Genomic DNA, 14783 nt, shown 5'->3' with positions numbered 1-14783 from the left:
TCTTGAAAGCTTTATAACACCGTAGTTTGTGATGGAAAGTTCTAATATCCCATTTTACAGATGGGGAAGTGAGGTTTAACAAGTCTCAGCAACTTGCCTAAAGGTCGTGTAGCTCACATAGTGCTTACTACAGTCCTGGTACAACTGATATTTCCTAACCATGGATGCTGTGACAAATATGGTTGGTTATACCAAATAAGCATTCTCTTCTACATCTCTCCTGCATACAAAGCCCTGATTTTTTTTGGAGTCTTCAATGACTCTTATGGTCAGAGGTTATACTTCCCCAGTCCTGGAGAACAAATTCTGATTGGCTTAAGCCAATCATGGAAATTTTCTTTCCTTTCAGAGATTGATTTTGATCTGCACATGGGACCTAATTCTGGCCAATGGAACTTTAGAAGAGATCTGATGGGAGGATTTGGGGAATGGTTTTAACTTTATGATATAAAAGAACACTGCTTGTAGTAGACATTAGCTGCAGTAATTATTACTGACTGCCATTTTCTAAATGTTTCCTGGACATATTAGAATTCCATTTCCTTTGTTGGGTTGGTGAATTGCTAGTGCCATGTAACCATTTCTGGCCAATGGTTTGTGAGCAAATGACATGTGTCATTTAAGGCCAGAGCATTTAATTATAGACATGAAATCCTACAGAACTTTCTTCCTCCTTTGGCATAAAACTGGAAATGTTTGGGATGGCAGTTGCTCAATCATCCTGTATCCCTGAGTGATTGTAATGCCAACCCACAAGGGACATGGAGCATGAATGGGAAGTAAACTTGTGTTATTGTAAGTCATTGAGATTTGGATGAAGTTTATTATAATAGCAAACAGCCTATCTTGAGTGATACAGAAATTAGTATCAGGAGTGGGGTGCTGCTGTAATAAAAAATAAAAACACATGGCATTGGCTTAGATACAGAGCAAAGGGAACAAGAAAATTATTTGAAACCAGAAGGATGAAGATTATTGCCTGAAATACTTTGGGAGGCAGATAACATACTTAATGAACTTGCAGCTTTAGGGGAAGCAGTTGGAACACAGGACACTAGGAGTGAATATTGGCCGAAGATGGCCCCAAATCAGGAAGACCTTTGAGAGTCAAAGTCCAGTTAGAACTCAGCTTTTGTCAAGGATAAAATCAAGGATTAGCACCAATCAAATCATTATTAACCATTGTTAAGATCTCTGAATAAATTAAGGTACTCCCAGGAAACACTTAAGATAGTCTGAGGTAGACAAAATGGCTTAGAATATGGCTTTCCATGGATGCCTGATAAGAGTCTAAGATACCTGCAATGAGAGAGAGAGAGAGAGGGAGAGAGAGAGAGAGAAATGAGGAACATCTTGAACAGAACTGTGGATGTGGGGGGTTTGTACTTGGAGTTAACTGGAGACTTATAAGAATCCTTAGGTCCCACACTTTAGGAGACAGAAAGCAGGCTGAGAAAACTGCTCATGTGCCAAGGAGGGCACATCTTCCAATGTCACCTGAGATGTGGCCAAGGAGGATAATGGAAAAGGGGGTAACTCCCTGGAGAGTGAAGACATAAGCCACAGCGAACAAAGATTTGGGAAGCTCCCCACCCTTAAGGAGTTGATTTGGTACTAATTAAGGAACCCTCCCCATCTATAAGATAGGAAGCCCTTACAGTATCTTTTCACTAGATTTTAGAAATGATACAGACCAGTGCTTTCTGTGTGTCTTCCCTTATTCCCCTTTCCAACTGGGCATTTTGACCCATTCCATCATTGTATATTGGGTATGTGGAGGGCAAATAATTTGACTTTTTAGTTCACTCGTTCTGACATAGGTTCACTCATTGTGTTTCCTGCCCATCTCTTGCAGACATTTGAGTTTTTGACTCAACAGCCTACACTAAGCTATTTGATGACATGAACTGAATTGGACTTCTGGAAGTGCAGTGGATCAATGTCCATTCCACTGCCCAGGGCTGATGCCTGAGTTCTGTGGGTGACTTCACAATGCCCCGATGGTTCCCAGCCTCCTTCTGTAGTCTGTAGGTGGCCATGTTGGCCACCTTGTGGCTGCTTAGCCTTTCTCTCCCCACTTCATGGGCCCAGATGTTAGTCAGTTGTGCCTACAAGAGTCTCTGCCAGCAGGCCGTAATCTCAGGCAATGATGTTGTCCTGCAGTGTGACCATCTCAAGGCACGCTGGTACTTCTCTTCCATTCTGGGGGAGGATCTCTTGTTGCTATCCTCAGTGCCTAACATAAAGAAACTGCCTGGGGGCAGCCTCCAGTTGACCAACCCTCAGCCCTCCCAGGCAGGCCTCTATCACTGTGAGGACAATGACAATGCCCTCGTGGTAGAGTATGAGATTGATTTCCAAGATGTCACTACCCTACATATTACGCACAAAGGCCTGGGCCAAGAGCCCCTGCAGAATGAGACCCTGAGTCTGGGTGGCAAGGAGCTCATCTTCACCCACTGGGAGCCCTGGCAGGACTGTAACAGCTGTGGGGAGCCAGGTGAGCGCAAACGCCTGGGGTACTGCTACATCGAGGAGCCCCTGGAAACGCCCATGCCCTGCTGGCTCTATCTGCAAGAAGAGAAGGTGCAGTACAGACGCATGTGGCCTGAGATGCAGGTGGAAGCCTACCTTATACCCTGCGACCACATCAAGTAAGTCAACCAGCCATACTTTGCCTTTGACATTTCCCAGTTGGGCAAGTTGACCAACAACATGTGGCTCACCTGCCCCTTGGCCTCCAGGTGACTGGACCTGCATTTAACCCTCACCCAGGCTCTGTTTCCTGTGCCTACCTGGGCCAGGGGGTTACCTTCCAATAGAAAAGCAGGGTCTGTCTCCCAGCCCATAAGCTTTCAAGGTCAATCTGTGCAGGAAGGGGTCTCTTCATGGGCTTGTTCGGATGTTCATTCAGCAAGAATTCCTGGCTGCCCCTTCTGAGCCAAACCCCAGGTAGGTGATGTTGAGGACACAGTGGTGACCAACAAAGACCTAGTCCCTGCCCTTCTAGACTCCTGATATTCAGAGTAGGCCAAATGTAAAAGCTAGAGACCAAGACATTCCAGCCCATGTTCATGCCAACATAGACTTTAGTGTGATTTCTGTCTCCTCAGTGGACTCTGACTGATACGATTTATCTATCCATCCTTGTACCAGTGCTACAGTGTCTTAATTATTATACCTTTATAATAAGTCATGATATCGATAGTATAGATTTTTCAACTTTGTTCTTCAAGATTGTCTTGGTTATTCCTGACCCTTTGTAAAAAAAAAAAAAAAAAATTGAAATCAGCTTGTAGTTCCCATCCAAAAAACTCCTGTTTTTTTAAAAAAAAAAATTGGGGCATCATTGAATCTAAAGATAAATTTGGGTAGAATCAATATTACAATATTTAGTCTTCCAATCCATGAACATTGTAAACACTTTCATTATTTAGGCTTTCTTTAATTTCTCCCAATAACATGCAGTTATTAATGTAGAGGTTTTACATATATTTTATTATATTTGTTCCTAAGTATTTGATTTTTTCATGTAAGTTGTGTCTTTTTTTTCCCAAATTTTGTTGTATATAAAAATATATTTGGTATTTATATATGACCTTGTAACTAATTATTTTGCTAAATTCACTTACCTCCTGTAAAATGCTGAATGGAGAAGTTGATGGCAGACATGCTTATGTTATTCTTAATATTTCACTATTAAATATAATTCTGCCCTAGGTTTTTTTTTTTTTTAATGGGGATTTAATCTTTTTTTTTTTTAATTTTATTTATTTATTTATTTATTTATTTATTTATTTATTTATTTATTTATTTATTTTTGGCTGTGTTGGGTCTTCGTTTCTGTGCGAGGGCTTTCTCTAATTGTGGCAAGCGGGGGCCACTCTTCATCGTGGTGCGCAGGCCTCTCACTATCGTGGCCTCTCTTGTTGCGGAGCACAGGCTCCAGACGCGCAGGCTCAGTAATTGTGGCTTACGGGCCCAGTTGCTCCGCAGCATGTGGGATCTTCCCAGACCAGGGCTCGAACCCGTGTCTCCTGCATTGGCAGGCAGATTCTCAACCACTGCACCACCAGGGAAGCCCTGCCCTAGGTTTTTAATAGAACTTTAATAGAAGATTAAGAAAATTCTTTTTCATTCCTATTTTGTTAAGAGTTTTGAGCCATGAATGGGTGTTGAATTTTATCAAATGATTTTTCTGCATCTACTGAAATGATAATATGGTTTTTTTCCTTCATTCTGTTAGTGTGGTGAATTACACTGATTGATGTTCAGATGTAAAGCCAACCTTGCCTTCCTGGGATAAACCCAATTTGGTCATGATGTTTATCCTTTTTATTTATCATTGGAGGCAATTTGCTAATATTTTGCTTAGGATATTGTGTTCACGTTCATGAAAAAATGGCCTGATATTTTCCTTTGTTTTAATGTCCTTATAAGTTTTTGGTATCAAGGTGATTCAGACCTCATCAAAGTTTGGAAGTGTTCCATCCTTTTTTATTTCTGGAAAGATTTTGAAAGATTTATGCCATTTCTTAATTGTTAAAAAATATCTGGAAAAATACACTGGTAAATCTCCCTGGGATTGGAGGGGGCTTGTGCATAAGTTTTAACTTACAGACTCAATGCCTTTAATAGTAAATATAGAATGGTTCAGTTTTTTCTTGTGCCAGCATTGTTGAGGTTTTCAATGAATTTACCCATTTAATCTAAATTTTCAGCAGTTTTGACCAAAAGTATTTTGCAATATCCTCTTATTATCTTTTTATGCCAGTAATTTCTGTAGTAATGTCTCCTTTTTTTGTTACTGTTATTCGTTATTTAGGGCTTCTTTCTGGTTTTTTTCCCCTTGATCATTCTTGCTAGGGCTTTATAAATCTCATTCATCTTTTTAAAGAACCAACTTTTGGCTTGTTGATTTTCTTTATTGCACTTTTGTTTTCTATCAGTAGATTTCTGGTATTTGAGATGCTTGCTTAGATCTCCAAGTTTTATCCTTTTTTCTCCAGAGTATGTATTTAGGCTGTAAATTTCCCCCTAAGCACAACTTACCTGCATCCTGCAAGTTTTTATAAGTTATACTTTCATCTTTGGTCAGTTAAAAATACTTTCTGTTTTCAATTGTGATTTCTCTTTTGATCTGTTAGTTATTTAGACATTTCATTGTATAGTTTTCAGATATCTGGGGACGTTCTTTGTTGCCTTTTTGTCATTTGTGTCTAGCTTAATTCCACTGACCAAAAAATGTGATTCTATTCCTTTAACGTTTATTGAGACTTGTTTTATGGCCTAGAATATGGTCAATTTTGGAAAATATTTCATATGAATGTGAAAAGAATGTATGTTCTGAAGTTAAGTGCAGAGTTCCATATATATGAATTAGGTCAAGTTTATATCATATGGTTCAAATCTTCTATATCTCTCCTAAATTTTTGTTTGCATGTTTAATTGTGGATTTGTCTATCTCAACATTTAGTACTATCAGGTTTTGCTTTATATACTTTTAGGTTCATACAAACTTAGGATGTCATTGTATCTTCCAGTTGGATTGACATTTTATAAAATGTCTCTTGCAAGTCTCTATTAATACTTTGACCCTTATATCTACTTTTGTTATTGGTATAACTACTACACCAGTTTTCTTTTAGCTAATGTTTGCATGACATTTTCCCATGTTTTTACTTTCAACTTTTCTATATTCTTTTATTTAAGGTGAATCTCTTTTAAGTAATATATATTTAGATTTTTGTTTTGGTATTAAGTCTGAAAATCTTTGTCTTTTAATTGGAGTATTTGGTTCATTTACTTTTAATGTAATTACTGATTTAGTTGGGTTTAAATCTACCATCTTCCTATTTGTTTTCTACTTGTTCTGTCTCTTCTTTAGTTATTTGGCCTTTTCTTGCTTTTGAATTCACCAAGTATTTTTTTAAATTGTCATTCCATTTTCTCCTCTATTAACTTATTAGATATGCATTCTTTTATCATTTACTCTAGAGCTTACATTAATTCTCACTTACTACAATCTAATATAAATTTGTACTTGTACCATTTCCTAGACAATACAGAGACCTTACAACCTTTTAGCTCCATTTACTCCCCTTCCATTTGTTGTACTCTTGTTATCAGGTATTTTTATTTTATATATATTTTAAACCCCACAAGACATTATTTTAAAACACTCTGAATATTAATTTAGTTTTAACCACATATTTATTCTTCTGGTGCTTTGCATTCCTGTATTACCTTGCATCCATTTGGGATCATTTTCCTGCTGGCTAGAGAATTCTCCTTAGTATTACCTTTAATGTGCTCTGCTGTGGTGAATTCTCTCAGCTTTCATCTGAAAGTATCTTTATTTTTTACCTCCATCTTTGAAGAATATTTTCATTGTGGTATATAGAATTCTATACATAGAATTCCAGATGGTAGTCATTTTCTTTTAGTGTTTTGAAGATGTCATTCCATTGTCTTTCTAACTTTCATTATGTCTGTTTAAAAGTCAATGTAGAGTGTTATGATTGTTGCTTTGAAAGTAGTGTATCTTTTTCTCCTCTGGCCATTTTTTAAATTTCCTCTTTTGTTTTCTGCAGTGTTTTCCTATAAATTGCCTAGGTGTGGTATTTTTTTTTTGTCTTGTTTTGCTTTTGATATCTATCTATCTATCTATCTATCTATCCTGTGTGGAGTTTGAAGACCTTCTTGAATTTGTGCCTTGATGTCTTTCATCAGTTTTGGAATATTTTCATTCAGTATCTCTTCAAGTATTACTTATGTTCCTGTCTCTCCTTTTCTTCTGAATCTCCATTTACGTAAGTGTTAGACTTTTTCACCATGTCCCATGTCTCTTACACTCTTTTGTGTATTTTCCTATTGTTTTCCTTAGCATGCTTCAGTATAGATATTCTCTATGAACCCATATTTCATTTCCTCTCTTCTATTGTGTCCAAAAGATTGTTACCCCACCTAGTGAATCCTTAATTTCACAAATTTTATATTTTTATTCTAGTGTTTCCATTTGATTCTTCTATATAGATTCAAAATCCTCATCTTGTCCTCTCTTAGACATACTAATCTAAGTGTAGACTTTATCTTAAAGTCTACACTTGTTATTAGCAAAAGGGTAGTCTGATATAAGCTACTCAAATGTAACAGTGAGCAGAAATCTCACGCATATTATTTAAAGAATAGCAGGGAATTTGGAGTCTCATGTGAAATGTCTTGGATTTTACATGTTGGTCACAGATTTAAATATTCTAAAAACACCTTAGGGAGGCCAATTAAAATATTTCTTCAGACTGGCTCCAGCTAGTGTGACTTCTCACCTAGGTAAAGTGAAAGTTGGAAGTGAGCTTTCTCACAGTGTCCCCATAGCCCTGTTGACTTGTTTAGAAAAGATTCCCTGGGCTGAAGAGAGAGACACAGAGGGAGAGAGATGGGGGGAAGCAAAAGGGGTATAAATGTTAATATGTCTCAGACAGAAGGTCTTTATAAAGTTCTGGGAAGCAGACAAAAACTCTAGATGGTTTTGTAGACCTGAGAGCAGAAGGGATGTGTGACCCACTCTCGGGGTGAGGGTGGCAGCAAGATAACGTAAGCATACAGCTTATGCCAAACACAGCCTGTAAAATTCCCACATGAGGTAGGGGCATGACCAAGAGAGCTCCCAGCCATTACAAGCCAGGTAGAGGAAGCCAGGATATCTTAGCAAAGACCTAGATGAGCCTCCAACCTCACCCACTCAGCACTCTCCCCCTTGTCCTTTCCTCCTTAGTCACTCTGGCCTCCACACTCTTTACATATACTAATCAGGCAGCCATGTCAGGGTCCAGCCCTCTCCTGGAAATATCCTTCCTTCAAATACCCACATGGCTCTTTATCTCACCTCACTTAGGTGTTTGTGAAAGTTCCCCTCCTGCTCATCCCCTCTAAAATAGCCCATCCCCACACACCAACATTTTACTTTCCATCCTCATTTCCCTGCTCTATTTTTCTCTTTAACAATTATTACGTTTGATCCTCATTATTCAAGGATTCCACACTTGTGAATTCACCTACTCACTAAAATTTATTTGTAACCCCCAAGCCAATACCCACAGTGCTCTCATAGTCATTTGCAGACATGCACAGGGTGGTGAGAAAATTGAGTCACCTAACGATGCGCATTCCCAGCTGAGGCCAAACAAGGAGACCCTCTGCCTTCTTGTTTTAGCTCCCATACTGTGTTAGCAAGTATCCTTTTCATGGTCTATTTAGTGCCATGTTTTTTGCATTTTTGTGCTTTCTATTGGTGATTTTGCTGTTTAAAATGGCTCCCAAGCATGGTGCTGAAATGTTCCTAAGTGCCTTATGAAGTAAATGCGTGCGTTAGATTAGCTTTGTTCAGGCATGAGTTACAGGGCTGTTGGCTACAACTTCAATGTTAATGGATCAACAGTATATATTGTGTCTTTAAATAAAAACATACATACAACAAGGTTATGTGTTGATCAGCTGATAAAAATACTGTGACCAAAGGCTTATAGGACCCTAACTTTGTATTTCTCCTAGGACCGCTGTTCCATTATCTTGTAATTCAACGACTTTGTAGAACATACTTCCATGAATAATGAGAATCTACTGTATCTGACATTATGTATTATATATTTGTTTATTATCTGTCTCTTCCACTAGAAGGTAAGCTCAAGAAGGGCAGAGGCTTTGTCTAAACTGTTCACTGCTTTGATTAGAATACCAACCAGCACATAGTAGGCATTCAGTAAACATTTGTGAAATGAGTGAACAATGGCAGGTCAAGCCTGCAAAATAATTATTTTTTAATATTGATTTATTTATTTGGTTGTACCGGGTCTTAGTTGCAGCAGGAGGGCTCCTTAGTTGCAATTCGCCAGCTCCTTAGTTGCGGCCTGTGGGCTCCTTAGTTGCAGCATGTGGGCTCCTTAGTTGTGGCATGTGAACTCTTAGTTGTGGCATGCATGTGGGATCTAGTTCCCTGACCAGGGATCAAACCTGGGCCCCCTGCGTTGGGAGCATGGAGTCTTATCCACTGTGCCACCAGGGAAGTCCCATAATTATTTTTAATTTGAGAACTGAGAAGAAGTTTAGGAAAGGGTTTGGGAAGTGGGCAACTGAGAAAAATATTTGTTTGTTTAAATGAATTGAGTCATGCAGATATCTGTGGGAGGACCAGCATGTGCAAAGGTCCTGAGGCAGGAGCTCTTTACTTGCCTGATATGTTCAGGGGACTGCAGGGAGGCCAGCATGGCTGGAGCAGTTGGGTGGGGAAGGATAGGATGTCAGAAGGGAACCAGAGAGGATTTATTCACCTCTCCATCCCTAGTACTAAGAAGTGTGCTCAGAACATAGTAGGTGTTCAGAAAAAAGGTGTTGAATGTTCACATGTGACACTTTAACACCAAAGTAGGGGGATGGTAGAGAAAACCCTGAATAGACAAATTAGGTGTCCTGCTGACCAAGCAGAGTGGAAGGCTTGTCATAGAGATGAAATAAGATTGTTCACTTGTCACAGAACAAATGTGGGAATTGTGACCTCACATCCCATGGGGGTGGACTACAGTTCATCCTGCTGCCCAGGGCTGAGACCTGAGTTTCATGGATGACCTCACAAAGTCCAGGGTGGTGCCCAGCCCACTGCCACAGTCCCAGCACACCATGCTGCCCACCCTTTGGCTGCTGCTCAGCTTTGCTGCCCCGCTGCTGAGGTCCCACTTTTCCATCAGCTGTCCTAATCGGCATTGCCAACTGGCCCTGCTCTCAAACAATGACATCTTCCTGCACTGCAATGCCTCTGGGGCACAGTGGCAATTCTTCTTCCTGCCAGTCAAGACCCCCTGGACCAACAACCCCTTCACTAACTCCAACATGGAAACAATGCCCGATGGCAGCCTCCTCATTAGAAATCCATTGCCCTTGCAGACAGGCTTCTACAACTGCCAGGACAAGGATGGCAAGAAAGTGGTACAGTACGAAATTGACTTCCAGGATATTGAAACCATACATATCACACACAAAGACCTGGGCCAAGAGCCCCTGCAGAATGAGACCCTGAGTCTGGGTGGCAAGGAGCTCATCTTCACCCACTGGGAGCCCTGGCAGGGCTGTAACCGCTGTGGGGAGCCAGGTGAGCGCAAACGCCTGGGGTACTGCTACATCGAGGAGCCCCTGGAAACGCCCATGCCCTGCTGGCTCTATCTGGGAGATGTGAATCTGTGGTCCAGCCGCACGCGGCCTGAGATGCAGGTAGAAGCCTGCCACGTCCAGTGCACGTCATCAAATGTGGAATACGTCACTTTTGACAACTTCAAGCTCAGTGAGAAGTTGGGATCTGCATGGCTCACCTGCCCCTTAGGATCCATCTACAGGTGATGGAAGCGAGTACCAGCCCTGCCCTTGGCCCCTTGCCAGGCTCTCCCCATCGGGGAGCCTTTGTGGGTTAATCTGTGCAGAGAGGGAGGGGCTCTATGTGGGTCAGCCCCGCAGGCTCTCTCCACTGGCTTCTTTAGATATTCCTTTGGCAAGAATCTCCCTGGTGCCCACTGAGTCACACACAGGTAGAACGAGGACAGCTAACACAGAGGGAGCGCTCAGCTGACTCCGTGTCCAGCCCTGTGCTGGGTGGTGCTATGGACACGGCAGTCGTCAGACAGCTGCAGGCCTGGCCCTTAGGAAGCCCCCCAGCCCAGGGAGGGAGACGGCCCAGGGCGGTCAGGGCTGGGATGGGAGAAGCCCAGGCAAATGATGGGGCTGTGCTGGGGGGTAGCCCGGGAAGCTGTGAGACTCTGAGGCCTCAGACTCATCTGGGAAGGTCAGCAAGCCCGGGAGGAGAGGACGGTGCCCCAGGGATGCCCATCAAGACCTGTGCCCCAGCGCTCCCATTCATGTTCTTGTCTTCCTGCCTGGAGCCCCTGGGAAATCTCCCTGTCCTCTCGTTTTCCCCAGCCCACCTGCACCTACCCCAGTAATAAGAACTACAGCCACTCACAGTGCTGCGCTTTCCCCATGGGCTGGTTCCTGGGCAAACTCTCTTAATAAACTCCAAGGAGGCCCATTTATAGATGGGGAAACTGCAGCTCAGAAGGGTGCAGTCCTTGCCTGGGGGAATCCGTGGCGGGAGAGGGCAGCGCAGACCCCACAGCTCACATACTTGGCCATGGGGACCCTCTTGCCCTCCTTCCCCGCTTGCCAGTGGCAGCCTCTTCCTTGCAAGCAGGGAGCCGGAGCAAACTCTTGGGGCCTCTGCAGCCACAGGCTCTGTGGAGTCTGGCCTCACCGCCTCCATCTGGTTTTCTTTCCCTTGCGCATCCCAGCTGTCACTTCTATTCTTCTCTTTTTCTCTATCTTTTTGTCTCCCTTTCTCCTTTCTTCCTCCTCCTCAAAGTATAAAAGTAACACCTGCTTCCTTAAAAAAGCCCACAATTCAGAAATGCAGGAATGTGCACGTGACCCCTCCTCCCAACTAGACTGGGACACCTACTCTGTGTCTTTGCCAGTTAAGGGACACCCAAGTGCCCATCACAGGGAACTTAAGAAGAGAGGTCAGTGAAGCTTCAGGAATTGCCAGGTCTCTAGGGAGCCGAGGGGAGTAGAATTTCATGTGAGGTTTCTGTCTCGGGCTCTGGATTCAGGCAGGCCTGGGTTCCCGTCCTAGCCCTGCCACTTTCCTGCTGTGTGACTTTGAGCCTGTGGCTTCTCTCTGGGGCTCAGTTTCCCCATCTGTAGAATAAGGGTTGTATTAGTTTCCTACGGCCGCCGTAACAAAGTACCACAAACCAGGTGGCTTAAACCAACAGAAATTTCTTCTCTTACAGTTCTGCAGCCTAGAAGTCTGATCAAAGTGTCCACAGGGCCCTGTACCCTCTGAGATGCTGGGTAGAATCCCTCCTTGCCTCTTCCTAGTTTCTGGTGGTGGCTGGCAATTCTTGGCCTGCCTTGACTTGTAACTGCATCACTCCAGCCTCTGCCTCTGTCACCACCTGGCGTTCTCCCCGTGTGTCTGTGTCTCTGTGTCTCTTCTCCTTTTCTTTTTTTTTTTTTTTTTTTTTAATTAATTTATTTATTTTTGGCTGTGTTTGGGTCTTCGTTTCTGTGCGAGGGCTTTCTCTAGTTGCGGCAAGCGGGGGCCACTCTTCATCGCGGTGCGCGGGCCTCCCACCGTCGCGGCCCCTCTCGCTGCGGAGCACAGGCTCCAGACACGCAGGCTCAGCAGTTGTGGCTCACGGGCCTAGTTGCTCCGCGGCACGTGGGATCCTCCCAGACCAGGGCCTGAACCCGTGCCCCCTGCATTGGCAGGCAGGCAGACTCCCAACCACTGCGCCACCAGGGAAGCCCAACTTCTCCTTTTCTTATATGGATACAGATCATATTGGATTTAGGGCCCACCTGACTCCAATCTGGCCTCATCTGAACTAATTACATCTGCAACAACCCGATTTCCAAATAAGGTTACCTTCTGAGGTTCTGGTTAGGATATGAATTTGGGGAGTACAGAGGCCTTGCTGGCCCTGGCTTCTTGGGGTCATTGTGATCTCTAAGGGGGAAAATGCCTGTAAAGACACTTACGACAGTGTCTGACACGGGGTTCCACACTCTAATAGGTGTTACTATTGCTTTTATGATCACTGGCCTTGTCAGTATTGTCTGTTGACAGTCCCCTCTGTTTCCCAGCCACAATCGGTGTGTTATATGCCTGATTCATGTATTCACTTATCACATTGTTCCCTGAGCATTTACAAGCCAAGCACTGTTCTAGGTACCGGAGATGCCATGAAGAACAAAACTGAAAAAGATACCTGCTCACAGAAACTAACACACCATTGTAAAACAATTATACTCCAACAAAGATGTAAAAAAAAAAAAAAAAAGATACCTGCTCTCATGGAGAGATAAACCAATTACATGAATGAAACACAGTTATTATATTATATTATATTTTATTTTATTTTTGGTAGAAAAAAATATTTTATTGTAATAATCATTTATCACCATCATATAAATATCTGTACTAAAGATATGTTAAGTATAAACTTCTTTATAATTGCCACAAGAAAATTATAAACCAATTTCACTTATGAACATTGTTGGAAAAACTCAATAAAATTTAGCAAATTAAATACAACTCAGAGGAACGGCTGCTGGTGGTCTGGAGGAGTTGACAGCATCCTCAACTGACAACCAGCAAAGAAACGGAGACCTGTATCCTACAACCCTACAACCACAAGGGACTGAATTCTGCCAGCAACCTGAACAAAGTTGGAAGGAAACACACAGTATTTTAGATGGTGATAAAGGAAGGGGAATGGGAGTGAGGGAGGTGAAAGTTTTAAATAAGGAGGTCAGGGAAAGTGTCTCTGAGAAGGTGCTATCAGCCAAGACTGAGAGAAGGTGAGAGAGTCCTGTGCCCTGAGGGAGAGCGTTTCAGGCCGAGGGAACGGCCAGGGCAAAGGCCCTGAGGCAGGGCTGTGTCCAGCATGTCAGAGGAACCTCTAGGAGGTGTGGCTGGGGCAGAGTGAATGCGGGAGAGCAGAGGAAATGGGGCCAGGCAGGTAAAGGGGGGCACGCATCAATTAGGGAGTGTCCTTGCTAATTCCTCCAAAGAACCCTCTGAGGTTGTGGCAGTCATGGCACCCCCAGGTTTCTTTGAGCCTTCAAATGGAGGCTCAAAGAGCTACGGAGGCATTTGGCCAAGTGGCCAGGGTAGTAAGGGGCAGGGATCTGAGAGCTCCCAGCCGTCCAGCCCCCATCCTCCCCTTACTCACTGCTGGGTCTCTCTCCTTGGAGGGGGTGCTCTGTTTGCTGTTCCCAGGGAGAAGGGTGAAGGGTGCTGCCGTCTCCACCTCCTTTCAGACATCGTCCCCCCTTCCTCTCTGGGGCACTGCAGCTGACCTTGTCCTCCTTTGCAGGCCCATCATCTGGGAAGCCGACAACATCTCCCTGACCTGGAAGGACCAGCTCTCGGGCCAGGCTGTCAGCACCGTGCTGGACACCTCCAACGGCGGCAATCGGCTGCAGGTCTTCCAGCCAGCCACTTATAAGTGCTTCGTGCAGCAGGAGCTCTCGGCTCAATTCACCCCCAAGTCCGATCTGGATATACTGGCATCTCTGAGCACAGAAGACTTTGGACAACAGCCGGAGGTAGAGGAGGCCCAGAAAGGAAAGGCTGACTCCGTCCTCAAGGGGCTGAGGCTGATGCTGCTAGTGGGCACAGCCCTGGGCCTGCTTGGGGTGCTGCTCAAACTCTTCCACCCTTCCCGGGGCAGGAAGAGAAACCAGGTGTTGCTGGTGAAATAAAGCGAGCTCTCGGGGCCCAGGAGACCTGGCCTCCTGCGCCTTCATCGCCTTACCTGTCCTCCTGTAGCTCCCGCCCTGGGCCCACCCACACCTCCCACTCTGAACGTGTGTGGACCAAAACAGACCCGGGGCCACAGCCAAGGGTGACTGACCTCTCCCTGGTCCGGGTCCTGCTCTGTTAACTCATTCGCAATCCCCATGCCACAGATGAGGAAACTGAGGCTAGACTACCTGTCTAGTCATTGGATGGGGGGCAGGGCGCCAGTTCAAACCCAGGTTGCCAGGCTCAAGCCTCTTGCTACTCACCGGGAGGAAGGGAGGGGTGCAATGAGGCCATTTTGGGGACGAGTCTCTGGGTGTGTAAATTGTAGCCACCTCACTCGCCGCTCTCCCAAGGACAAGGGCAGGGATGGGGGATGGGAGTGGGTCACCCTCAGCCCCCGCAGATCTGCTCTGGGCTGCTGCCTTTCCTTGCC

The 14783-nt window shown here is 44.1% G+C and overlaps 1 protein-coding gene across 1 annotated transcript; it reads left to right on the top strand.

Annotated features, from left to right (window-relative positions):
- The first annotated feature begins 9672 nt into the window (after nucleotides 1-9672).
- Nucleotides 9673-14307, top strand: FAM187B (family with sequence similarity 187 member B). The gene is made up of 2 exons (XM_068528609.1): nucleotides 9673-10382; nucleotides 13920-14307. The coding sequence occupies exons 1-2, from the start codon at nucleotides 9673-9675 to the stop codon at nucleotides 14305-14307; spliced, it is 1098 nt and encodes a 365-aa protein (XP_068384710.1).
- Nucleotides 14308-14783: the final 476 nt, after the last annotated feature.

Source organism: Eschrichtius robustus, chromosome 19 (genome assembly GCF_028021215.1).
Source record: "Eschrichtius robustus isolate mEscRob2 chromosome 19, mEscRob2.pri, whole genome shotgun sequence".
NCBI lineage: Eukaryota > Metazoa > Chordata > Mammalia > Artiodactyla > Eschrichtiidae > Eschrichtius > Eschrichtius robustus.
This window is presented reverse-complemented; position numbering and strand designations above follow the sequence as displayed.